Consider the following 26,656-nt stretch of genomic DNA (forward strand, 5'->3'; position numbering starts at 1 on the left):
GGGAGCCAGACCCAGAAGTAATAATACCAAAGTTGAAGTAATGCGGGAGTCATATTTTCATATACAAGTAGTTTAAAGGTGTCATACCTTATTATTAAATACTCTGGATTAGAGATGGATGTTGAATGTTTTTCCACTTGATGATATTATAAATTAAAGATGCCAAGAAATTATAATAAAATCTCTATTCCTTGTTTATTACAGCAATCAGAATTCATCATAAAATTTATGGTAACAAGAGAAACGTTCAGTTCAATTTAAACCAAAATATATAATAATCATCCATATGTGCATTGCATTAGGAAACTAAGGCAATTGATGTGAAGTCATTAGCCTCTGTATAAGAGTTGCCCTGTCATGAAGTTACTTCATACACAAACTTTGTTTGTTTACACTTGGATAAAAGATGAAACCAAGAATATTATTTCTTGGCATCTTTAATTTATATTATAACAAAGTGGAAAACTTTCATTACATGTCTTTAATAATAAGGTGTGACACATTTTGGCTACTTGTATATGGAAATATGACTTCTACATTACTTCAACCTTTGTATCACTTCTGGGTCTGGCTCCCACTGATCAGACCTCAATCAGAGGTCCAGTCTGTGATTTCTGTTGGCAATTTGGAAATAGAAGAACATGCATTCTACAGTTGCCCTCTTGCCCTGTGTATTTGGAACAGATTATGTAATGTGTTGAGCATTCCATTACTTACAAGAGAACAAGTTTTTTTTTTGCAGTACCCACCACATATCAGCAATGGGAAGAGAATTAATTTTGTTTTTTATTATTAATGAATTAAAATACCTTTATGGAAAGTTAGAAAGAAACATGAATTTGAAAACCAGCAATATGACATCCAAATGCTTTATAATATTGTTTTGTGGAAATTTTATTGTTCAGTCAGATGATTTTTGTATTTAGAAAGAAGCATTCTAGTAGATATCAAATTTTTGACTAGAGGATGTAGACCACTCACATTATGCAATATTCACTAGGGTGAGATAAAATTCTATCCATTCTTGCTATGAGAAGTTTTTTAAATAGTTTCATCCTCTTAATTCAATGTGGTCTTATATTTAATTACAGGGATGACTGGAGAACAGTACCATGCAGAGAAGGACAACTAAAGGCAGTTAACTTAGATAAGGAAAATCACCTGGGTATGAGTCATCTTTGCACTTTAGTTTCAATTGGTCTTTTGGTTATTCATCTGTGAGATTGGTGAAAAAGGAAAACTGATAGCCTTTGGCTATATGATGATATTATTATTATTACCACCTCAAGACCTCATGGAGTCAAAGACTCATCTGGGAGGTCCTTTTATCACACACACACAGCTCATCATATCATGTTTTAAACACATTCAAACTCTTTCCAGACACCACATTCTCAGGCAAGGCATTCCAATCCTTCACAACTCCGCACGAAAAAAACCTGCCTCTCACTCCCCTATTCACACCCTCTTTATACAGTTTCCAGGGATGACCTCTGGTTCTCCCCTGATCTCCCACTATTCTCTGTAGAACGTCTCCACCATTGATCTTATAACAACCCCTTACCAACTTGTAGGTCTCTATCATATCTCCCCTCTTCCTCCTGTCCACCCGACTCTGTAAATTACATCTTCTCAATCTTTCCTCATACTCGACATTCCAGAGGTCAGAAAATATAAAAATGCTGAAGGAGCCATTCTCTATCTCTCATACTGTCTATCCATGTTTTCTTTCTCCTAATACTATCAGGCTCTCTTGCACCCCCTACTAACTACTCTTGGCCTATGATGAGCACCCCTTTACTTTTTCACCTCAATAAAAGTTGATACCAGTCTGAATAGTGGCCCTTCCTATAATGCATAGCATTACATGTCTGTAAGGCTATGTGCATTGTATTATGGGATACTAAGGTAATTGATATGAAGTTATTATCTTCTATATGTGAGACAGGAAAACAACCCTTCATGAAGGTACTTCATGCACAAAATTTGTTTGCTTACAGTTGGATAAAGATGAAACCAAGAATATAATTTCTTGGCATCTTTAATTTTTAGATTTGTGTAGCATCTATGACTTCATAATTTTACTTCAAGAAGTCAGAATTGCTAATTGTTAATTGATGGTATTACACACACATACACACACACAAAATATTTGAAGTTCTTGACCAGTTTATTATATATTGTTGATGAGAATAGAACAACATTTTACAAATTGGCCAAACATTCATTCCCTTTATTTGGAAGTATCTGATCTGAAATTATTCATAGTTATAGTATGAGAAGAAAATTTATAAAGCATTTTACTTAAAAGGCAAATTAGTCATCTGAAATCAAGGTGGAATTTTCTCAGGAATTTTAGGTTTTTATTATGCATAACATGCAAACTGGCTAGAGAATAGATGATAATTTAAAAATATAACTTCATCATAGTTTTGTTAATTTAACATAATCTAAAGAACCAATCGATCAGTCAGTTTCATTCTAGTTTGTTTCAGTAGACTGCATCTTAGTTTCACTATACTGCATGTATGTATAATACCATTCTATTCATATGGGTTTATAATTTCAGAACCTCCAAGTTCTCCAGGAAAGCCTCAAGTCACAGACTGGGATAAAGATCATGTTGATCTTGAGTGGCCAATACCTACAGAAGATGGTGGAAGCCCTGTTACAGGTTATATTATCCAGAAGAAAGAAAAAAATTCGCCAAATTGGTCAAAAGCTGCTGAAGTACCTGCAGATAAAACTAAATGTACTGTTCCAGGCTTAGTTGAAGGAACTGATTATGAGTTCCGAATAATTGCTGTTAATAAAGGAGGATTGAGTGAGCCTAGTGAACCTTCTGATATGATTACAGCCAAGCCACGATTCTGTAAGCAATATTTAGTTATCTGCACAATTTTAAAAAAAAATCTAAAAAGTATTTAGTATTGTATATTAAAAATCATTATTTCATGAATTTTACAAATAAAAAAAGAAGTTTGACAAAAAATAATCTTAACCATTTATTTTTTGTTAATAAAAACAAAAGAATGAATGAAATAGTAATTCACAGCACTTGCCTGATGTTATTTATCTCAGTTTCTTATAGAAATTGTTCTTATTGATTACTTTTAACTGAATAAGTGGCTCTGTTGACCTGGCCTTTCCCCATGGACAAATGAAAATTTGTCCATGGGGAAAGGTACCCAAGGAGTGGAAGGAGGGTAAGGTAGTGCCATTGCATAAGGAAGCTAGTTTACTGCAAGTGCCTAACTATAGACCAGTTTGTATTTCAGCAGCAGTTAAAATCTTGGATAAATTAGTGAGGGATCATTTACAGTCTTGGGCAGATGAGGGTAATGTTATCTATGAGAGTCAGCATGGATATGTGAAGAGTGCTCTAGTTTTATTAATATGATTGCTTTTATAATAAATTGACAAGAGAAGTTGATGAGGGAAAAGCCTGGTCTGCCATTTTTTTAGATTTTACTAAAGCATTTGACAGGGTACCTTATGATAACTGATATTTAAGTTGCAGCACATGGGTTTAGATGTCAGATTAGTCAACTGCTTTTCAGGATATTGGCTATCTGATTGCCAATACAGAGAGTTGTGTATGGAGTGCAGTATCAAGGAGCCAGAAGGTTACAAGTAGGGCCTCGTGTTTCAGTACTGGGACCTGTATTGTTTAAGCTTTATATCAATGATATTTTCAATGGATTTGTGGGGGATATTCAGTTGTTTGCAAATGATGAGAAGCTGGGGAGGGTTATTAGTAATAGTGCAGATGTAATAGCCCTGCAAGAGGATTGGAATAAACTGGACAGATGGGTAAATGGATGGGATTGTCCGTTTAATGCAGCTAAATGCAAAATCTTGAAGTTTGGAATACATGGATGAGATGCTGCATACCCTGTTGGAGAAACTCTACTAGAGGAGTTAGGTAGGTAAGGGATCTTTGGGTGATGATTGATAGAAACCTGAAATTCAGGAAACATATTGCAAAGGTGGTAAATATAAACCAGAGGATTGCTGCAATACTGAGAAGGATGCTGACCTGCAGAGATAAAAGAGTTGTCGTTCTATTATATAACGTCCAGGTGCAGTCTGATCAGACTGCACCTGGACTCTTGTGCTCAAATTTGGTAGATAATATGCCTCTAGTCAGGGAGAGTGACCGTGCAGTCTTGTTCTGGGAAGTTGCTAAACATATGGGATTCTTTCTCAAGAAAGGGTTTATGTTGAACTATAAAGCTATGTTGAATTATGTCAGACTTAGGAAGCATCTAGGAGCAGTGCTATGACTTTAGAATTTGCAAGGAAAGAATGTCAGTAATGCATGGGAAGTGGTTAGGGATTGTTTGAGTGAAGCAGCTTTAAACTACACAATCAGGAGGATAAACCAAGTGAGAATTATATGTATGAATACAGATAGATAGCAAGGTGAGAAAAAATATAAAAAATTGTGGAGGGAATAGAAAGAAAATAGTAACAGCAGTACAGAATGCAGGTAAGAAGAGTGATTAGTATGGCAAGAAATGCCATATCAGATTAGGACAGAAAATTAGCCATGCAGTCTAATAAATCCAAAACAGTTTTTTCATTATGTAATAAATAATAAGAATAACTATAGAAGTATGGCTTTAATTAATACTGAAGGTGACAGAAGCAGAAGAAACTATTGAGTTTTCTGAGTGATCAGTTTGCAAAGGTATATTATCCAGGTGGAGATTTTGCAGTTACTGATGTGACAGAGAACGATGTCAGAATTGAGGTAAATGAACAAGAGGTGCTCAGAACATTGAAATATATGCACATGAATACTGCAGTAGAACTGGATGTCATATTGACCTGTGTGCTACATGAATATGTAAGAGAAGAACAGTGCTTCAGATAAAGTTGATTTTGACAGTGTCAAGACTTGAACATTGACAAAGCTGAGGCTTGACAGTTTTAGTTCTTTGAAAACTATTACACAAGTTGGAGCAAATCACAATGGATATGACGTTAGTGCCATGAATGTAGGCTGACAGATACCAGAGAGTGGAATATGGTGACATGGAATCAAAGTGAACAAGAGTGCCTCATAGCTCTATATTAGGGTCAGTACTGTTGAATTTCCATATTAATAATGGTATTTTAGTTATCTGCTGATGCAGAACTGTGAAAGGAATAGTTGATAAACGTGATGTAGATATTCTGCAGGATGATTTAAATAAATTGCTATTGTTGGCAAAGTATAATGGTTGTACATTTAATGTTGCAAAATGTAAAGTTATTCACTTCAGGTTGAAAAGTTCACATATTGTGTATCAACATTGATGGCAGTGGATTGTAGGAAATTTATGAGACTAAGGACTTAGTAGACAGAGAAAGCATATTCAGAAAGCATATTGCAAAAGTTGGTAAAATAGCTCAAAGGATTAGGTGGATGTTGAGAAGCATGCTAACAAATAAATATAGGGAGGTTATTATCTCTCTTTATAAGGCAATGATTCAACCAGATCTTGACCTGTGTACAGATTGGTCACCTGAGTATTTTGAGAACATGAGGCAGTGGAGAGAATCAGAGAAGAGTGACTAAGCTGGTGACAGATCTCCAGAATACTCCCTATGAGAAGAGGTTAAAATGTAGGGGTTGCAAAGTTTAGTTGATAGGCAGAAAAGAAGGAACTTGATAGAAATTTACATTTTTAAAATGGTTCTATAAGATTGATACAATGGTAAGTTTTCAGTACATGAGAAATAGAGAGAGAGAGAGAGAATCAGGGGATTACTCCTGGAAGTTGTATAAGAGTGTGGTTAGTCAGTGTGTGTGCAGACAAAATGATTTGCTTGGAGAGTGATAAATGAGTGTAATGAATTGCCAGAATCAGTTGTGAGTGCCCTGTCAGTGAAGGAGTTTAAAGAGAGGTATGATTGATATTTTATGTAAAAAGGTTAGTGTGATTCTCCCAAGATGAGTCTTCTGACTCCATAGAGATACCTATATAATAATAATTAGAAGTCCGGTAGAAGATGAGCATATTGAGGGTATCCAAAAAAGGTAATTTTTTAAATGAAAGATAATATTAAACTTTTAAATGCTGTATAAAATTAAAGCAGCTTTCTCAATCAAGAGTATACTAAATCACATGTATGTGCACACTACCACACCATTAGTGACTGAAATGAACCGAAGTGATGATTCCTTTTATTCACCCATGTCTAATTCATCCTTTCAGAGCATTCCCTGGGAATGAATTGTAGATCATTGGAAATTTGTTTTGAAAGGATGAAGCAAACCTGATTATTACATCTCACTCCAGAGGAGGGAATCAGAGATTTTGCTTGCATGCATTCAATCCCTTCAAGATGATTTGTTATCACTGGTTCTCGCTTCTGTAGTGTAGAGGATAATGGTTCTGTTTACAGTGGGATAATGATACAGTCTGACCACTTGTTAAATAGATGAGTTGTGCAGTCAGATTGCCCAAACACAAATCATAGGAGTTTTCAATGAAGAATATTAATGACATTAGTGAGGCAGTCAAAAAGCAAAGAGGCGAAGTGTAAATTATTGTTTACACTTTGGCTCTTTATTTATTTTTTTTAATTTTTATTATTTTTTTGGCAGGCACTGATGATTAAATGGTCTGATTTAAATTATTTAAATTTAAATTGCCATTGATCTGTTCTTTGTTCCTTCCCACTATTAAATAACCATAAACCTCAGCAAGTACATGGACAGCCTGGAACAGCACCTTAACATGTTTGACAAAACCTACTCTTGGAAAATTGATACAATCAACAAAAAAGCTTGAAGCAATCCACAATGCAGCTCAAAGCTAATATACCTACCACAGGCAATGTCATTGTCACAATCTCATTGCTTCATCAGTTCAAGACACAACTGGGGCAGAAAATATCATCTCTCTCTCTCTCTCTCTCTCTCTCTCTCTCTCTGTGAGATCATCTCATAGAGAGATGGAATGAATTTCCTGCACTTAATGAAATGACCTGCAATACCTTGACAAGCCAATCAGCATTGATATTGAAAAGGTGGTTATCAATGAAGAAGTGGTTGGCATGAGTATCTAGAATGAGAGAAGGGTTTGTGCAAGACAGGCAGGGAAACAAGGAGGATCAGGGTAGACAGGAACACGCCGTGAGAAAGGTTGATGCTCCAAGAGAATGTGAATGCGTGCATAGACAAAAGGGAAGGAGATGAAGGGAAAACAGTTGGATTTCAAGAAGGTTCTAAGATGAATAAGGAGAAAAAGAAATGGCTTGAGTTAAGCATGGAGAAGTCACATCAAATAAGTAGTATTAGTGGAACTAGATATAGATCCAGGAATGAGCTGCTATGTTTGTATACAAATGCTAGAAGTGTAAGAAACAAGGCAAATGAAATGGTTGCATTAATTGAGTCTGTTCACCCAAAAATTGTTGGAATAAGTGAGACATGGCTGGATGAGGATGACATCCTTACAGGAATAGAGTTGGAAGGATATGATGTGTTTCATGAGGATAGAAAGGGTAAAAAGGGAGGGGGGGGGAAGAGTGGTATTTTATGTCCATACAAAGTAGAGATGCAGGAGGGAAATAGTGGTTGTGGTTTAGAGGCAGTATGGTGTGAGATAAAGGTGAATAGAATGAAATACTTAGTCGGATGTTCCTATAAACCTGGTAATGTGGATGGTAGTGACCATGAAATGTATAATTAAATTACCCAAGCAAATAAGAAAAGGGTGATCGCTATGGGAAATTTTAATTATGGCAATATAGACTGGGATGATCAGATAGCAACTGGAAGTAAAGAAAATAAGTTTCTTGAGTTTTTGAGGAAAAATTACCTCAGAAAGTATGTAAGATAGGTTAAACGAGGATTGAGGTCTTGGATTTGATCATCTCGTCAGAGGATGTAATTATAATGAAGTGTCAAATCACCCACCAGTTTGTGAGAGTGACCATGAAGTGATTACCAGGGTGGTTGCAGGCAGCTTGAGGACCTCTGGGAGGAAATTATATATGTGGAACTATAAAGATGGTGATTATGAGGAGCTCAGGAGAATGCTTGCAAGTGTAGCGTGGAATGAGGAGTTAGCTGGAAAGAGAGATCAGTACATTTTGGAGAATATTCAAGAATTGTCTAGTAGAAGCAATGTCAAAATGTATTCCAAGGGTCAGAAGGTTAAATAATGTAAGTGTGAAATGGATAAATGAAGAGATTAAGCATGCAATACAAAGGAAAAAAGCATTATGGAGGCAGCATAAGAGGGGTGGGTAATAATCAATTCCATGATGATTACGGAGAACAGGCAAAGAGGGTGACTTAGTTGGTAAGGGTAGCAAAAGTGAAGTATGAGCAGCAGTTTGCTAATGAAGCCAAAAAGAATCCTAGGGAATTCTTTCAATATGTAGCCAAAAAAAAAAAAAAAAAGGAGAATGATAATGGAAGGATGACATTGATTGGAGAAAATGGTATAAGAGCAACTACTGCAGAAGATATAATGGAAACACTTTGTTGAAATAAGAAGACATGATTAGATGAAGATGACATCCTGGTTTTCAAAAGGACGAAGAGATGTTCGAAAGGGTCCAGAGGTGACTGACTAAGGTAGTTTCTGATCTCTGGAATGTCGAGTATGAGAAAAGGTTGAGAAGATGCAATTTACAGAGTCTAGTTGATAGGAGGAAAAAGTGGTGATATGATGGAACCTAGAAGTTAGACTTACAAGAAATACAGGCCCAGCCAAATCAGACTTATGTGCAGCATGAAAATAAGGTAGCAATTTAGAAAAGACTGAAAATGAAACATCAAAGTGGCAAAGAAACATAGACAAGTGTGAATATCTGATCCCAAACATGGCATAGCAAATGTGTGGGACATGTGGTCAAAAACATTTATAGACCCTTCCAGATCTATTTCACAAATATACGTGACCTCAGTTCTAACCTTAATGATATTCACCTCCACCTTGATTCTGCAAAACCTCACCTACTCTATTTGACAGAAACTTAAATCTTAACTTCCTTAAACACTACCCATCTCTGCTTTCTCAAGTGTGTACTCTTTAACTCCTTTTGCCTCAGAGGTGGGATCCACACATATGTTTGCTCCGATATATCATACCAAAGAATATCCAACCTGGAATCTCCCAATTTTCACCTCCTTTGGTTAAAAATCACATACCCCATTTTACCAAATTCATATGCTATCTCTATAGCTCCCCTAATGCCACCAACCACTCTGAAATCTTCAATCACCTTTCCTTAAATGTTTATTTTCTCAAATCCAACTCTCCAAATAGTGAAGTCATCTTCCTCAGAGACTTCAATGTCCACAACACTAGCTGGCTGGCCACTTCAACTGCACAGATCAATCAGGCAGTGACTTGCAGTCACAAATGATCTCACACAAATTGTCCAAATTCCCATCAAAATACCAGATAATTCCAACTACTCTGTAAACAATATAGACATCTTCCTCACCTGTCTAAGTATAGTTTGAATGTTTTCTGTCCTCTAGGCCAGCGCTTCCCAAACTGTGGGCCGCAGCCCCCTTGGGAGCCATAGGTTTTGTTGAGGGGAGGGGGCTGTGAAATAATGAAAACAAATTGAAAATTTTTTAAGATTAAGTATTTTTTATCTTAAAAGAAATGTATTTAATTTTTATTATTTATTATTTCTTTTATGATATTTTTTATATTTTAATGGGAAAAAAATCACACATTGGTGCCAGGTTCACAAATTTTGCTTCCTGTGTATTTTGGCACTTAATGAATATTAGTAAATATATCTTCTTCTCCCATAGTCTTAAATGAACCATTGGGTCATTCATGGCTGGTTGGTGATACTCTTTGCTAGCCCCCCCCCCCCCTCCAGTTGTCTCGGTCTCTTGTTCTTGATGTCAGTTGAGAAAGGGAGGAATTTGTCCATTTTTTGATGTTATCAGTCCATTTTAATTGAAGTCGGCCCCTAACCCTTGATCCCGGAACAATTCCTTCTAGGGTTTGCTTTGGAATACCATTAGCCCTCTCCACATGTCCGAACCATTTCATCTGTCTTCTTCTGATGACTGTCAGAATATTTTCCCTTTTTCTCCCATCTATTGAGTCAATCAGTTTTCGGACATTTTCATTGGTTTCGTGAGCGGTATAGGGAATTCTCAAAAGTCTTCTGTAAGTTTTCATTTCAAAAGACAGGAGTCTCCTCTCATCTTCCTTCAATAAAGTCCAGGCATCACAACCATACAAAGGACAGAATTCACTGAGGTGTCAATTAGTCTTAGTCTGGTTGTGATTGCTATTCTGTTATCTCCCCACAATGGTTTTAACTTCTGTAGGGCTACAGTTGCCTTAGCAATTCGGTATTTAATGTGGTTTTTGAATGACCATCTTGACTCAATGTGTTTCCTAGATAAGTGAACTTCTTTACATTCTCAATTTGCTTATTGCCAATTTGTATCTTTAAGAATTCAATGTCTGATTTTGAAGTTATCATTGTTTTTGTTTTTTGCAGAAATTTTTTTAATGTTCGGAAAACACGGCTGGTTATCTCTTGTAATTCTTCTTCACTTTCTGCCAGAAGATCATAAATATATGCTTATTCATATGTTTCATTTCAAAGCAGAAATCTAATAATTGCAGTTTCAAATATTTCACCTGATATTGACTTTTTGTGTAGCAGTATTGAAATACATCCATCACATTAAATTGTTATTAAACTTCTTTTATGTTTTTAATTCTTTCTTTATTACTAATCGTTTTATGTTTCATGTGCTTGTACTGCAAATGCATGATAACAATATATCTATCTTTATAAAAATATGATATAATGTGCCATGTCAAATGCGTATGTAAGATGCTAAAAGTGTAATATTTGAATTTGATTTTTGCAATATTCACCGTGTATGTTTTGTATTGAATATTATGATTATTATTATTATTATTATTCAGGACTCCATGGAGTCAAAAGACTCATCGTGGGAGATCCTTCCTAAGAAACACAGTCTATCAAGACTCATCGAACGGAAGTCCCCCCCCCCTAAGAAACACAAAGTCTATCATACCACTCCTTGAACTCATTGACCATTCTCACTCTCGCCACTCCATCAGGCAGTGCATTCCATAGTTCAACCACCCTCCATGCAAAGCAACCACTCCTCACCCTCTTTCTCACGGTTTCCTTTCATAACTTCCAGGGATGGTCTTTCATCACTCCATCCCACTGTTCAACCAAGCGAGAGAACACCCCAATTTCAACCCTGTAACCACCTCTCAACAGTTTAAAAGTCTCAATCATATCACCTCTCCTTCTTCTATCTGACAAACTCTCCAGTCCACATTCTCTCAGCCGATCCTCATAACTATCATTGTACAGTTCCTGAAACCATCTTTGTTATTTGCCTTTGTACCCTTTCCACAGTTAATTTATCCCATTCAAATCCTGAGGACCAAATCTGAGAACAATAGTCTAAGTGTGGTCTGATCAGGGTCTTATACAACGGAATGCTAACTGTTTTATCCATGCAGGGCAGCGTCCTTCTCATTATTGCAGCAATCCTGTTTGTTACCTTCACTACCTTTGCAATATGACCCCTGAATATCAGGTGTCCATCAATCATCAACTCTAGATCTCTTGTCTACCCTACTTCCTCCAGTATAACTCCTCCCATAGAGTATGCAGTAGTTTATTCAAATCCTCTTGCAGGGCTGCCGTATAACTGCAGTATAACTCGTCCCATAGAGTATGCATCTAGCTTATTCACATCCTCTTGCAGGGCTGCTGCATCTGCACTATTACTAATAATCCTTCCCAGTGTCGCATCATCCGCAAACAATTGAATATCCCCTTGCAATCCACTGACAATGTCACTGATATAAAGGTTAAACAATATAGGTGCCAATACTGAGCCCTGTAGGACCCCACTTGTAACCCTCTGCTTCCTTGAAACTGCCCTACCATACACAAATCTCTGATACTTATCGGACAGCCAATCCTGAATCCAGTTGACCAATCTGACATCCAGACCCATGTGCTGCAACTTACATATCAGGTGGCACCCTGTCAAATTCCTTTGCTAAGTCTAAGAAAATGGCATTATACGGCTTTCCCTCATCTAATGCTCTTGTAACTTTATCATAAAAGACTAGCGTATTGCTAAAACAAGAGCACCCCTTCACAAATCCAAGTTGATTCTCACAGTTAACATTACCTTCATCTACCCAATGCTGTATATGGTCCTTCACTACTTTCTCCAAGATCTTACTAACTACTGATGACACAGAAACTGGCCTATAATTAGACACTTCCAGTCTGCTACCGCCTTTATGCAATGGCACTATCTTACCTTCCTTCCATTCCATGGGCACCTTTGCCAAAGCCACTGTCAGTTCCCTAGCACATTCTCTCAAAACTCGTGGTGAAATACCATCCAGTCCCTTAGCTTTACTGACATCCAGAGTACTTAGTATTTGAAACACACTCTCCTCCTATACCTCTAAACCTCAACCTGCCCAATCCCTCTAGCATTAAGACTGACTCCTCCAAGATGAAATATTTCAATAAAGTGTTCATTGAACAATCCCCTATGTTCTCTGCATCAGTCACTCTATTCCCATTTTTATCCCACAATATCATTCTTCCACAGTTATTTCTCCTCCTAATGGCCACATATCTAAAAAATTCCCTAGGATTTTCTTTGGATCTTAGGGCTAATCCTCTCTGCTCATATTCCAGTTTCGTCTTCCTTACCATACTAGTCACTCTTTTGGCCTGTGTCTTATACTCTTCATGTATCTTCTCTTCACCTGTCTCCTCATAACTCTTCATTAGCCTCTTTTTCACATGCAATTTCTGTTTAATATTGTTTGTCATCCACTTTACTCCAAATTGTGTCCTCTTGTTCACTCGTGGTATACAACATGCCATTGCTGCTAACAAATATTCTTTCGTAATTTCCCATGCACTAATGATATCCCAGCCTTCCAATTCCTCCTTCCATGAAACTTCCCCAAGTTGATGTCTTAGACTATTATAATTCCACATACGTTCCCCATCTCTTTGATACTCCTGCATGTATGTTCATTTTCCAAGTCAAAACCATATGGTCACTCTCTCCAACTGGTGGGAGAGATGTCATCTCAATTATTATCAACGCCTCTGATGCTATAACCAAATCCAAAACTCTTGAACCTCTTGTTCCCTCTATTACATGCTTCCTAAGACATTTGTCCCTCAAGAATTCTAGAAATTCCATTCCCTTATTGCTACATGCATCTTCCTCTCCCCAGTTTCTACTACTGTAGTTAAAATCTCCCATAACAATCATTCCTCTTGCACTTGCCAAACTCAACTGTCTAAACATTTCCTGGTCCCCACCCTCTGTGCTCCTGGGTCTGTAGCAACACCCCACTAAATATCCTGTCTTGCCCACCTGTACCTCACACCATATGCTTTCAAAATCATTAGTGCCACTGTCGTCACTTATCATAAGCAGTACTCCACCACCACGCTTTCCCTTCCTATTCTGTCGAAAACTGCTGTACCCTGCGACTTCTATTCCTGTCATTATATCCTCTTCTGTTAACCACATCTCAGTGATTCCAGTAATTTTTGGCCAGGCTGATGCTATCTGCACCACCAATATAAATACAATAAATATTATAATAATATGTCTATATTACGATTTTTTTTTTGAGGGGGGCCGTGAAATATTTTAATGTTTCCAAATTTTTCCAAAGGGGCCCTGACATCCAGGAGTTTGGGAAGCACTGCTCTCAGCAGCTCAGACCACAATGTGGTGCAGATTTATTCTCCCCCTCCCCCATTGAGCAGCACATACAGAAACACCTACATTCACAGATTATATTGCATTACCAGAAAGTCAAGTGACACAATGCTCGCAACTTCTACTCCTCACTTCCTTGGTCAGATTGCTGTTTCTGGTCACCTGAACCAAACCTATATGCAGAAAGAATCACCTAAATAATACTTATCAGCATGGAAACATTTATTTCCTAAATTCTGATACCACATTTAAGCCTTGGTTCTCCCACAGGTATACCAAGGCTGTGCAAAAGAAGAGTCAGGTATACCATAACTGACTTTCATCCAAAACTCCATCTTCATATGGAGCCTACACCAAAACCCAGAATACCTGCAAGAAAATTTTCACCACATCAAAAACTAATTTTGAGAGATCTAAAAGTAAGAAACTTGCATCCTGCCTACACAGCAGCCTTCTGGGCTCTAGCTAAAGCTATTGGCCTCTAGCTAAATATATAACTTCTGCCCATCACTACTCCAACACTGCTACACCCAGATGGTAGCATTGCATCATCACCCAAAGAAAAAACCAACTTCCTGACTTCCTACTTCTCTTCCTGCAGCTCTTGCATAACTGATCATGGTAAATGTGCCCCCAGCAATCCCAAACACAAAACAGTCAATACCTTTTTATCTTTTGCCATTAAGAGATCAGAAAATTTTGTTTAAACTGGATGCCAAAAAATCTCCTGGCCCTGATAGCATCTCTCCAATTATTCTGAAGGTCTGACTCCCACTTTATGCCACCTGTTAACACTTTCTTATTCCACTGATATTTATCTTGCAGTCTGGAAACTAGTTCATATAGAATGTTTTCTAAAAAGGGTGATAAATCCTTACCTTCAAGTGAACCTTTTCAAGCGAATCTCAAGTGGTTGCTATTGATATCTCCAAAGCATTTGACTGAGTTTGGCACAAAGGCCTTTTTAGGAAAACTCCATCATTTGGTCTGCATTTGTATAGCCATCTTTCAATCTGTCAAATGCTTGCAGCAGCTAACCAGCACTCTCTCATAGTTCAAATCCAAACCCACAGAACAAATTTTTCCTCTTCTTCAATTATCCATTCCACTGCTTCCTTCTGCAACAGTCTTCCACCACATGTGTTTCCCAAGGAATACAACCACACTTTTCATATCAAATGTGAATAACTCTTTCTTTTAAGATTACACGATGATCAGCATTCATATTTATGAATTTAGGGACACGAAACACATGTGTTGAAAAGATTATTTTACTGATTAATAATAAAATAATAACTTTACGTTTCGACCCCTGTATTGAGGTCATCTTTAGAAGGATACATGTGTATAAGAACAAGCTACATGCTGTTGCACTCTATACAAGTAAATTACATCTACGTTGTTAACTAATCTTTTTTCTTAGCCTGCCCTCTAGTGAAAAAAAAAAAAATAAATAAATAAAATAAAATAAATAAATAAAATAAACAAAAATAAAATAAAAACTACAATAAACTCTGCTAAAGTCCTCATGTACTAGGATTCTTCTGGAATTATACAGTTTATATTGTTATATTACAATTATCTTCTGGATTTTTACAGTACAGGTTGCTATTGAATGTTCAGGAGGAATCCAAAAAAGAAAAAAAAAAGAAAAAAAACACTTCACTAAGTCTTCTTGTACTGAGATTTTTCTTTGTGGTTGCTATGAGGGTTGTAAATGGGTCCTCCACATTCTTGGAATTGTAAGACCATCATTTTTATTCAGATTCGGATCATCTTTGAGCATTTCACATGCTTCCTTGAATTTCCTCTCGAACCAGGTTTTGGTGTGGTGTAGGGACTTGGTACCTTTCCAGTCAATTTTGTGGTGTGTTTGGAGTGCGTGGTCAGAAAGGCCGGTTTTTCCAAAATGGAGGTATTTTATGTGACGTTTGTGTTCATCCTTTCTGATTGGGATGGTTTGCCCTGTTTCTCGTATGTATGGTATGTTACATGTGCAATCTATTTTGTAAACCCCTGGGTGGGCTAAGTGTAGCAGGGGGATCCTTGGAAGAACTGAGTAGGTGTCTTAATTTTGTCGGGGGTTTAAAGGTGGTTTTGATGTTGTATTTTAGTGTTCTGTCTATTTTTTTTTTTTTTTTTTGTAGAGTTTATTGTAGTTTTTATTTTATTTTTGTTTATTTTATTGTAGTTTTTATTTTATTTTTGTTTATTTTATTTATTTATCATTTTTTTTTTCACTAAAGGGCAGGCTAAGAAAAAAGATTAGTTAATAACATAGATGTAATTTACTTGTATAGAGTGCAACAGCATGTAACTTGTTCTTATACACATGTATCCTTCTGAAGATGACCTCAATATAGGAGTCGAAACGTAAAGTTATTATTTTATTATTAATCGGTAAAATAATCTTTTCAACACGTGTGTTTTGTGTCCCTAAATTCATAAATACAAATGTGAATAAGTTCCTTATTGCCCATAGTTGGTTGATCAACTACTTGTGGATGGACTCTCCATAAAAAAATATAATAAAATAAAAAATAAATAAATAAAGCAAAAAAGACGAGTCAGAGAACACAGAGGTTTTGAGGCTACTGCATTGTGAAAAGTCAAGAGTGGACTATGACAAGGAAGAAGACTGTAACTGCAAATGAGTCAATGTGTAGGTTGTGCAGAAGAAATCATGTGCAGCTTGTAGACCTATGGACTAAATTCAATGGATAGAATTCATATAATGTTTATGATAGACTGCAGTTAAATAGACCTTTAAAGGTACCTGTGGCATAACTATTAACAAATTACACGATAACCACCACAGGTACTTCACTTTAATGTGAATACAGATATTTTGTACTGAAAATAACAGTGCATCAATGTAAACGAAAAATAGTTTTAGTATTATTTATTAAAATTAATATTAATTTCTAGCTTGCAGCAACTATTTTTTAATTGGTAAAACAATTGTTGTATGCACCTTGTATTCATGTTCTTTGATTGTTCCTGTTCTTTGGTTATTGTGTAATTTGCTGTTTACAGATTTGGAGTTAGGTATCTCAAGAGACATTGTTTACTAAGAGTTTGAAGTGCAAAGTCATTTTTGCACCAATTTGCAGAAATTGGTTGATAGTCAGAAAAGAAGAGGACATTTGCTTGCTGTTTGGAGAGTTCAGTTGAATGAGTTGGATAGATTGCCATAGTTTGTTGTGTGCTCTTTCAGTGAATGCAGTTAAGGAGATATAGTGTGAGCCTCCTGTCATTATCTTTTGGACTCCATGGTGATTCATTATCTTGTAATAATAATAATAATAATAATAATAATAATAATAACAACAACAACAATGCCTACCAACTATGCTTAAGCTATTCACTTCAATCATAGCAAATTACAAATACCACTACTTATCAGATAATCAGATTTATTCGATTGAACAAAAAAGGCAATTTTCAAAAATCTAGAGGAAAAAAGACCAGATCCTTATTAATAAAACGATTCTCAGAAATTCGAAAAGACGAAAAAGTAACTTAAACATGGCATGGATAGACTATGAGAAAGCATTCGATTCCCTCCCATACTCCTGGATCCTAAAATCACTACAAATATTTGGAATAATTAGCAAAAACATACATTTGTTTCTAGCTGCTGCTGCTATGAAACATGGAAAACAACTTTAATAGTCAATAATGAATGATTTGGAGATATTAGTATTAAGCGTAGAATTTTCAAAGGTGATTCCTTGTCACCATTGCTCTTCAACATTTTTTTGATACTTTTGTCTATGATTTTGAAGAAAATAAAACTTGAATATGAAATTCCTAAATATAATATTAAAATTTCCCACCTGTTGTATATGGATGACTTGAAGTTATATGGAAAATTGGCACAGCAAATAGACTCTTTACTGAACACAGTTTGTATTTTAAGATAGGACATCAAAATGGAATTTGGTTTAGATAAATGTGCAATTTTATCTATTAAATGAAGAAAAATTAATAATACTAGCAATTTTAATTTTGATCAAGAGAAATATATAAAAGCAATTTCAGCTAACGAACACTATAAATACCTAGGAATAATAGAAGCCAGTGATATTCTGCACTTGAAAGTGAAACAACAGGCAGCAGCAGAATACACCAAAAGAGTTAGAAATATTCTGAAAACACAATTAAATGGATTAAACACAATTAGAGCAATGAATTCTTGGGCTATACCAGTGATCCAATACATAGCTGGCATACTGCAAAACTAGAAAATTAATGACTATGCATCATGGATTACATCCATGAAGTGATGTTGACTGGTTGTGCCTACCAAGGAGAATAGGTGGATGGGGTCTGCTGCAAATGACACAGATTGTGGAAGAAGACGAATCATAAAAATTAAAAATGTTACATCGACAATAGCTCTGAGCAAAGGCTTCAAGTAGTTACACAAGCATGCCTTCTAAAAGCAACAGGAAACTAAACCCGATTACAAAAAGGAACTACAAAATAACCGATATGACAATATGTGCGATGAAAAAATAAACCCTTGCATGGCCAGTTTCTTCAAGATACTGAGAAAAAAATTGACGTGAACAAGACGTGGCAATGGCTACAGTATGGATATGTTAAAAAGAAACAGAAGGGTTTATTCTAGTAGCTCAAGAAGAGGCATTACAAGCCAATGCAATCAAAGCAAAAATTTTGACAATCAATAGTAACAGGAAATGCAGATTATGTGATCAGAAAGATGAGACTGTAGAACATCTAATTAGTGCCTGCACAAGATAACTCAAACTGATTATAAATACTGACATGATCAAGTGGTCAAAATAATTCATTGGCATGTATGCAAAAAATATGGCTTTCCTACTTCTGATGACTGGTGGCAGCATAAAATAGAGACAGTACTGGAAAACAAAACAGCAAAAATTCTCTGGGACTTTCGAATACAAACTGATTGGCATTTAGAAACAATAGACCTGACATCACAATTATCGAACATCGACAGGTTTGGATTATTGATATCACAGTACCCAGTGATAACAACATTAACAACAAAGAACTGGAAAAAATTACTAAATAATGAAATCTGGTAATCGAAGTGTGCCAGCTGTGGCTTAAACACATCCAGTGGCTTATCTAGGGGAGGGCAGAGAGAGTGGTCCACTCCCAACGGCACTTTAAACCTTTTTGAACTTTTGCAGTTTATTCTAAAATACAGTGTCGAGAATTCAGTTCGAAATATTGTAATACTACTGCAAATTTTTCTCACAATTGCTGTAAGTGTTGCTAGTTGTGAGTGGAGTTTTTCTAAATTAAAATTGATTAAGAATTTCCTAAATTACTATGAAATAGACTTTACCAATGTCATTGATGATTTTGCTAACAGAAAAGCAAGAAGAATAATATTTTAGAATGTTAGAATTAAAGTTTTACTTCAAAAATAAACATAGTGTTGTAATTTATTTCTCTATACTGTACGTCGTTTGACTTTTTTGTAGTATTTTTGCTGTGTATTGAGAGGGGCAACAATAGCTCTAGCTATGCCACTGAACACACCAAAGTCATCCCAATAGTTATTGGTGCACTTGATGCAATTTCAAAAAAGCTCTCCAACTATTTACAAGAATTAAACATCAACGAAGTGACCCCATATGATCTTCAAAAAACAGCATTACTTGGAACAGTCCATATTTTATGACACTACCTAACAGACTATTCTTAGATTCTTGGGTAGAATCCAAATTGCTCTGTATCAATCAAATCATTGCTAAATGATATCGTGTTTTGACTGAGTATCAATTATGTGAATAAAATAATAATAATAATAATTACTTTGACAATATAAATCATCCCTCCATAATGTTAAGTCAGCAACAACAGTCAGACCCTAACTTGTTTGAAAAATTCTCTGAAAGCATCAACACCATGAGCTTTGTCATATTAAGGAGAGCAGAAATGGCATTACTTTAGGGATTGAAACTCTAGTTTTCTGTAATAAAGATGAGCTTTGGCTAATGTTTATTATATATATATATATATATATATATATCAATGTATTTGTGTTGTTCTTTCTTTCTTTCTAGTTTTCATCTTCTAATTTATTCCACATATATATATATGTATATGTGTGTATGTATATATGTATATATATTATTGAAATTATGATTTACTCGGGATGTATACATTCATAAAATTAATTTAGCTGACTAGAACCCGAGAAAGTATAAGAAAAACTAGTCGTGATTTATTAAAGGTTTTATTATTATTATTATTATTATTATTATTATTATTATTATTATTATTATTATAATAATAATAATAATAAAACCTTTAATAAATCACGACTAGTTTCATCGGTGCTCCGACTTCTTCAGGTGAGAAAGAAAAAACATAAGACATAAAAATAATAAGGTAAAAAACATGGACTTTCCAGCTTAATAAAAAGAAGTAGAATAGTAACAGTCATCAGAATAGTAAGACAGAGTATATGTGTTGCGCAGTGGGCGGCGGCGGCCAGGAGACAGATCTGGAGCTGGAAGGAAATGTCATCAGGAAGGTGAGAGACTTGAGATACTTAGGTTCAGCAGTGGAAGAAGATGGAGGATCTGAGAAGGAAATGGGATGCAGGATACAAGCAGGTTGGAGGACAGTAGTGAGGCCAGTTATGACATATGCTATAGAAACTGTGGCACTGAGGAAAAATAACATCAGCAGGATGGAAGTAGCAGAGATAAGAATGCTTAGGTGGATGTGCGGTGTGACCAGAAAGGATCGTCTGAGAAATGACTATGTCAGGGGAACAGTGAAAGTTACGAACTTAGGAGCGAAAATAGGGGAGGCAAGGTTGAGATGGTTTGGTCCTGTGATGAGGAGGGAGGACGAATATGTGGGAAGAAGGGTGATGCAGATGGATGTGCAAGGAAGGCGGAAGCGTGGGCGGCCAAAGAAGAGATGGAGGGAGCTGGTAGAAGAGGACTTGAAGATTAAGAACTTGGATGTGGTGACAGCCCAAGACAGGAAGGTGTGGAGGAGACTCATTACAAACAGTGACCCCACTTAAGTGGGAGAAGCTGCAGAAGAAGATTACTAATAGTCATATTTGAATAGGTGACCGTGTTCTACCGTTGACTTGAGTTGAATGTGTGTGACAGCTAATTTTAGAGCGCTAGTACTGATTCCCATAGTGCAGTAATCCAGTACTGGTGCTCTAAAATTAGCTGTCGCACACATTCAACTCATGCCAACGGTACCACGCAGTCATTTATTCAAATATGACTGTTAATATTCTACTTCTTTTTATTAAGCTGGAAAGTCCATGTTTTTTACCTTGTTATTTTTATAAGTCTTATGTTTTTTCTTTCTCACCTGAAGAAGTCAGAGCACCAATGAAACTAGTCATGGTTTATTAAAGGTTTTTATTATACTTTCTCGTGTTCTAGTCAGTTAAATTAATTTTATAAATATATATATATATATATATATAAGATATATAAGAAAGACATCTCCTATAAAAGATCACATGCATCTGCGCTATCCAGTTGTCATGTTCTTTTCTCTAATAACCCTTATATGTATATGTATATATATATATGTATATATATATATATATATATATATATATATGTATATATATATGTTAACCTGGTTTTACTCCATTTCCCAAGTAAGCAAACAGACAATAAGTCAAGTTTGCACCTGCAAATGATGCAAGTCTAGCTGATCCTACAGGTAGTGCAAGACCAAGGCAACTCATGGTAAAGGTGGCATAAGCTCTGATCACTAATCTTAATATTTATCCTTAATGCCAAAACACATCTCCAAGAAGGGGATGCATGATGTTTTGTATTAAAGGCAAGGGGCCACTACCCAGACCGGTTTCGACCTTTATTGAGGTCGAATTGGAGTTCATGTCTTTCATCATAGGCCTTTGGAGAATAAAGCATGCTGAGGGTCAGCAAACAGTAAGAGAGGAGAATAATGAAAGATAGGTAAAAGAGGCCTCAGTCAACCTGTTTAGCCTTATATGGCTAATTGGTCTGTGACACATATTCTCAATTTATCTGTTCAAAAAAAAAAAGAAAATTTAACCATAAAAATTTTGACTAAAGTTCACTTATAAATTTATCCTTAATAATTTTGTCAGTTATCTATGAAGGAGATCCATTGACCTGTTTTGAAAACAGTATTTTCAGTTAGATCATTTTTTTTTTTTTTTTTTAAATTACATAAAAATTAAAGGACTTAAGGTCCGGTCAGTTGAACTGAAAGGGAACAAAATAAGGAACTTATAGACCTGGTACCACTGGGACTTAGAATGGGGTAGAAGACTGGCTCGGAAGATGCCGCTCACAAGGAGCAGCACCGCCTCGCAGTAAGCCTTCGCAGCCCGGGTTCTCAGATCTACCCCCCTTATTTGGAGTAAAGGAAACTGTGCCAGCGAAAGCTTTGTGGCGAGGAAGAACAGAGTGGTTGTTACTTTTCCTAGGGAGAGTTAGGTGGAGTTTTGGAGATACTAAAGAAATATACAGGGCTTGATGCGTCCCTGTATAAGAAAGCATATTTTTGGTGGTTTGCAGTATTTGTTCACAAATTTAAAGTCGCCTAGTAGATGTCTCTCTTGCGCAAGAAATTTAGGAAGATAAAAAAAGAAACCTTTCCTTATTCCTGCGTACATTAAATTTGCATCCCGTACCTGGGATTTTTTCCGTACCTTCCAGATGTGAGACTTTAAGACGTTAATTAAAAAATGGCGAATTTTTGGGTCTTGTTGACTGGTGACGGGAATTGCAGTTGTATGACCTCTTCTAGTGATAGCATCAGGATTCCCAGTGCTGTGCTCAGTCTTTGCCAGACGTGTTGGGCAGGTGGGCAAAAATAAAAGAAATGCTCCACAGTTTTCACGCCCCGGCAGACATCACAAAAGGGATCACACGGACTGGGTACGTACCTAGATTTAACCTGTTTCACTGGGAGCTGCCCATAAGCTATTCGCCAGGCCAGATCCCGATGAATAGGCTGTCCCCAGCTATTCTTGATGTTTTTAAAGAGAATTTCATTGTTTGTCCCGAGGTTTGGTGTATCATGCCTGGAGAGTTGGAAGAAATCCCAGTATACTGCTTTGGGTTTGTGTGTGAGGATTTCTGTTCCTTTGTCTTTAAGTACTGTAAGTGATTTTACTAGTGTGTGCGGTACCACTTGGGCACAACCCTTGCACGGGGTCCAGCATAGTCCGTGGTTCCAAAGAGGGGGAGGAAAAGTCCTATAAAATATCTAATTAGGAGGCCTGAAATATGGTTTGAGTTTAAGGCCTTCCATACGGTTTTGAATGTATTTGCATAAAGCAAGCTTTTGAGATCAGGCAGAGCGTACCCCCCCCTTCATGTTTTAGTTGCAGGTATTGTTTTTTAACCTCATGTTTTTTTTCATTCCAGAAGAAATCTATGAGTTTTTTGGCTAATTGGTTTTCTTGTAGCAGTGTGATGCCTGTGATATTGACTGTGTGCATCAGCACTGGGGTAATGATTGTTTTTATCACTGTGGCTCTGCCATAAAAGGAGAAAAAGGTCGGTTTGAATAGACTTATCTTCTCCGTACTTATTTCCTGTAATTTTTTAACTGGTAAAGCTAGCGACTCAGAAAAGGGAACTCCTAGTATTGTTAGCGGCTGCGTATGCAGTGCTAAACCGTAGGGAAGTCCGGTGTTATGGAAATTTCCAAAATTTTTGATTTTGGTTTTTGTGCATTAACTCGGAGACCACTGACTATGCTGAAGTTTTGCAGTATGTCAAGATAGATGCAGATAGACTCAGAGTCTTTGAGTGTGGCCACTACATCATCTGCATATGCTACTATTTTGCACTGTTTGGAGACTTGGGGCAATGGAATACCATTTATTGCAGGGGTGTTCTCTATTCTTTTGATGAGGGGTTCTAATGCTAGGGAAAAGAGAAGGGGGCTTAGTGGGCAGCCTTGCCTAACCCCTCTCTTTATACGGATTGGTTCTGTCAGAAACCCATTAATAGACAGTTGTGTCGAGGCCTCCGCGTTCATATGTTTAATTGTACGCCGAAGTCTCGGGCCTATGCCTACTTTTTTTAGGGTGTCCTGTAAGTACGTGTGGCTGACGCTGTCGAACGCTTTTTCAAGGTCGGTGGAGAGAAGTGCCAGGGGGTATTTTTTTTCCTTGGCCAGTCTGATTAGGTCTATTAGCAGGAAGAGATTAAATTCCATAGATCTACCTGGGATTCCATAGACCTGTGAACTTGTTATTATGTTTTCTATTCCGCCCTTAATGCATGTACAGATAATTTTTGCGAAAAGTTTATAGTCTAGGATAGTTAAGGACATGGGACGCCAGTTATTTGACAAGGTCCGATCTCGGTCTTTTTTGGGGATAAAGATTGTATAGCTCTTAGCGTATTCCTCGGGGATGTTTCCCGAAGTGAGGAATTCGTTAAAGATCTTTACTAGTGCTGGCAGTACAAGGTCCCAGATAGATCTATATCATTCTATCCCAGACATTCTATTCTGTCTGGCCCTGGGGTCTTTTTTGTCTTCATCGTTTTGCACGTGGCTTTTATTTCAGCTGCAATTATCGGCCTGTCATGCAGGGCGCTAAGATGCTCGGGAAAACGTTTGACGTCCCACTCACTGAAGTCATCCATGCCCTGCTGGTCAGCGAAGATGCCTAGATACTGCTGGTGAAAGTGATGGAGTATTTCATGGGTTGAATTTAGAATCTGGCCTTTCTCCTCAATCTGGTAAATCGTTCTTTCATCGTTTGCTGCCACCCGTTGTTGATTGTAGAATGCGGCGGAGGGTGTTTCCAAATTTCTGAGATAGAGTCTCGTGCGAAAGTCGAGGTCATCGACTCTACTCTGCCTCTCTTGCTGCAGCTCTATTTCTACCGGTCTGATAAGATGTCCGCAGCGAACTCCGCTCCGTTCGCTTGACCGGTACCAGCTGAGTTTCCTGTAGAGATCCCTCAGCCGTTTACGTTGTTGGTAGACTCTTTCGCGCTCACATTTTTGAAACAGTTCCTTAGCCTGCCACTTATAGTGCAGCCAGTTTTCCCAATCATAGTTGATGTTTGTCCATTCATCACAGAGTTTCTGTAGCTGGTCGCTAAAAAGACTGGGAAAGGTAGGAGGAAGCCTCCAAGGACCTCTGGCTGTTTCCATAACCTCTGGGAGTGTAATTTTTAAAATGACCAATTTGTGGTCTGTTAACATGTTGTGTGCTGTGGTGTGACGTGTCCTTTGAACACACTGTTCCAAGTTTTGGGACACGTACATCCTATCTAGTCTCGTCGATATCTGGCCGCGGCACCACGTTGTTTCTACCTTCGATGGGTTATTCCTCCTCCAGACATCGACGAGATCAAAATTTACACAGCGTCTTTTTAGAGTGGCGGTTCCACCGGTTCCGGAGTTTGCGTTCCTGCCTACTTTGTCCAAACGTGTGTCTTCCACACAATTCCAGTCCCCGGCTACTATTAGGTATTCTGCTCCCAAGAGATAGTTTTCAAGGGCAGAGAAGAAACCGCTTCTGTGGTATGGGCTGTTCGGGGCTTATACTGCAACAAGCCAGATGGTACGGCCACCATATTTCCAGTCCACCATTATTAGACGTCCCATGGCGTGCTTCTGGACGTTGAAGAACCCCCTGCGATTGGGGGCGAATTAGTATCCCCACCCCTCGCGAGTGAGCATCCCCAAAGCACCAGTAGCTGGTGATTGGGTAACTTCTCAAGAAGTTCTCCACGTCCCAATGCTTATAAAAATGGGTTTCTTGAATCAGGAGGATATTAATTTTGTACCTTAACATTAGTTTCCAGACAGTGCTTTGTGCGAAGGGGTTGCGTAAACCGTTGGTGTTTAAAGTGGCAATTTTGAAATCCATGTTGGTATTTGGAGGAAAGGGGGGGGGGTTGTTGTCTGTTTGTTGCTCTACATCTTCCACCTGTGATTCACTATCGGAGCTGTTTGGAATATCCATAACGAGGTCGTTTTGAAATTCCATTTCTGTGATGCTATAAATGTCCGTGCTGCAGATGTGTGAATGGGATTTTGCAGGTTGGTTTGCTACTGGAGATAGGTTTCCTGTCTTTGTTACCGCCTCCTCAAGGGGCTGGGTGCCTTCGCGTTGGCTTGTAGTTTGGATGTTGTCCATTTCATCTTCTGACGAGAGTAAGCTGCTTTGTTTAGCCTTTTTTGCCTCTTCTGTTTCTGCCTCTCTTGTGTGCTTTATTGGGGTGCTGGTTGTTACAACTTCTTCCTCTTTGCTGCAGGTTTCGAAGTTGGCTGTTATTTCCTTAATGTGGCAGGTTGCCCTGGGTGTCTTACCCATTACGGGTTTCATGGAGGTTGTGTTTTCTGCTAGTGTTTCTTTTTCGGTCTGTTGCCGGAGCTCTGGAAAATCGCTCCCTGATGATACCTCAGGTTTACCGAGGGGTATAGCCCTGATCGTTGTTATGGTCCCTCCAGCTGCTTCTGAGAGTGTTCTGTGCGAGCACGTGTCCACTTTATGGGTCAAGTCCCCACATTTAAGACAAGCTTCTGTGCAGTTTACTATTCTGTGCTCTGTTGATTTGCAATTTCTGCACTGTAGTTTTGGGCATTCTGCCCATGTGACCCTCAGAGTCACATCGGAAACACAATCTTTTAACACCCGGGTAGTTAACCATGACCCTTGTTTGGCCCACTAAAATGAAGTTGGGAACTTCCTTTTTCATATCCATCTGTATTTCAATGTCGCCTGTTTTCCAGCCTTTGTAATATGCATGTTCAAATGCTTTGATACTAATAATATCGCCCCATTAGCTAAAATATTTCTTGACGTTGTCTTCATTCTCCAGGTATTCCAAGGGAAATCTGTTATTCTTAACGTTTTCCGTAAACTCCCTATTAAATAAGG

At 37.4% G+C, this 26,656-nt stretch overlaps 1 protein-coding gene across 5 annotated transcripts in view; it reads left to right on the top strand.

Annotated features, from left to right (window-relative positions):
• LOC150108743 (twitchin-like) overlaps nucleotides 1-26,656 on the top strand; it is a 2,666,638-nt gene that overhangs the window by 1,636,163 nt on the left and 1,003,819 nt on the right. For all 5 annotated transcript variants that reach the window (XM_090390962.1, XM_090390961.1, XM_090390964.1 and 2 more), the window contains one exon: nucleotides 2,570-2,872. In XM_090390962.1, the coding sequence (XP_090247088.1) occupies nucleotides 2,570-2,872 (303 nt within the window). The remainder of the gene's footprint in view (nucleotides 1-2,569; nucleotides 2,873-26,656) is intronic.

Source organism: Typopeltis vanoorti, chromosome 3 (genome assembly GCF_054136105.1).
Source record: "Typopeltis vanoorti isolate ZY-2024b chromosome 3, IOZ_Tvanoo_1.0, whole genome shotgun sequence".
NCBI classification, from domain to species: Eukaryota; Metazoa; Arthropoda; class Arachnida; order Uropygi; family Thelyphonidae; genus Typopeltis; species Typopeltis vanoorti.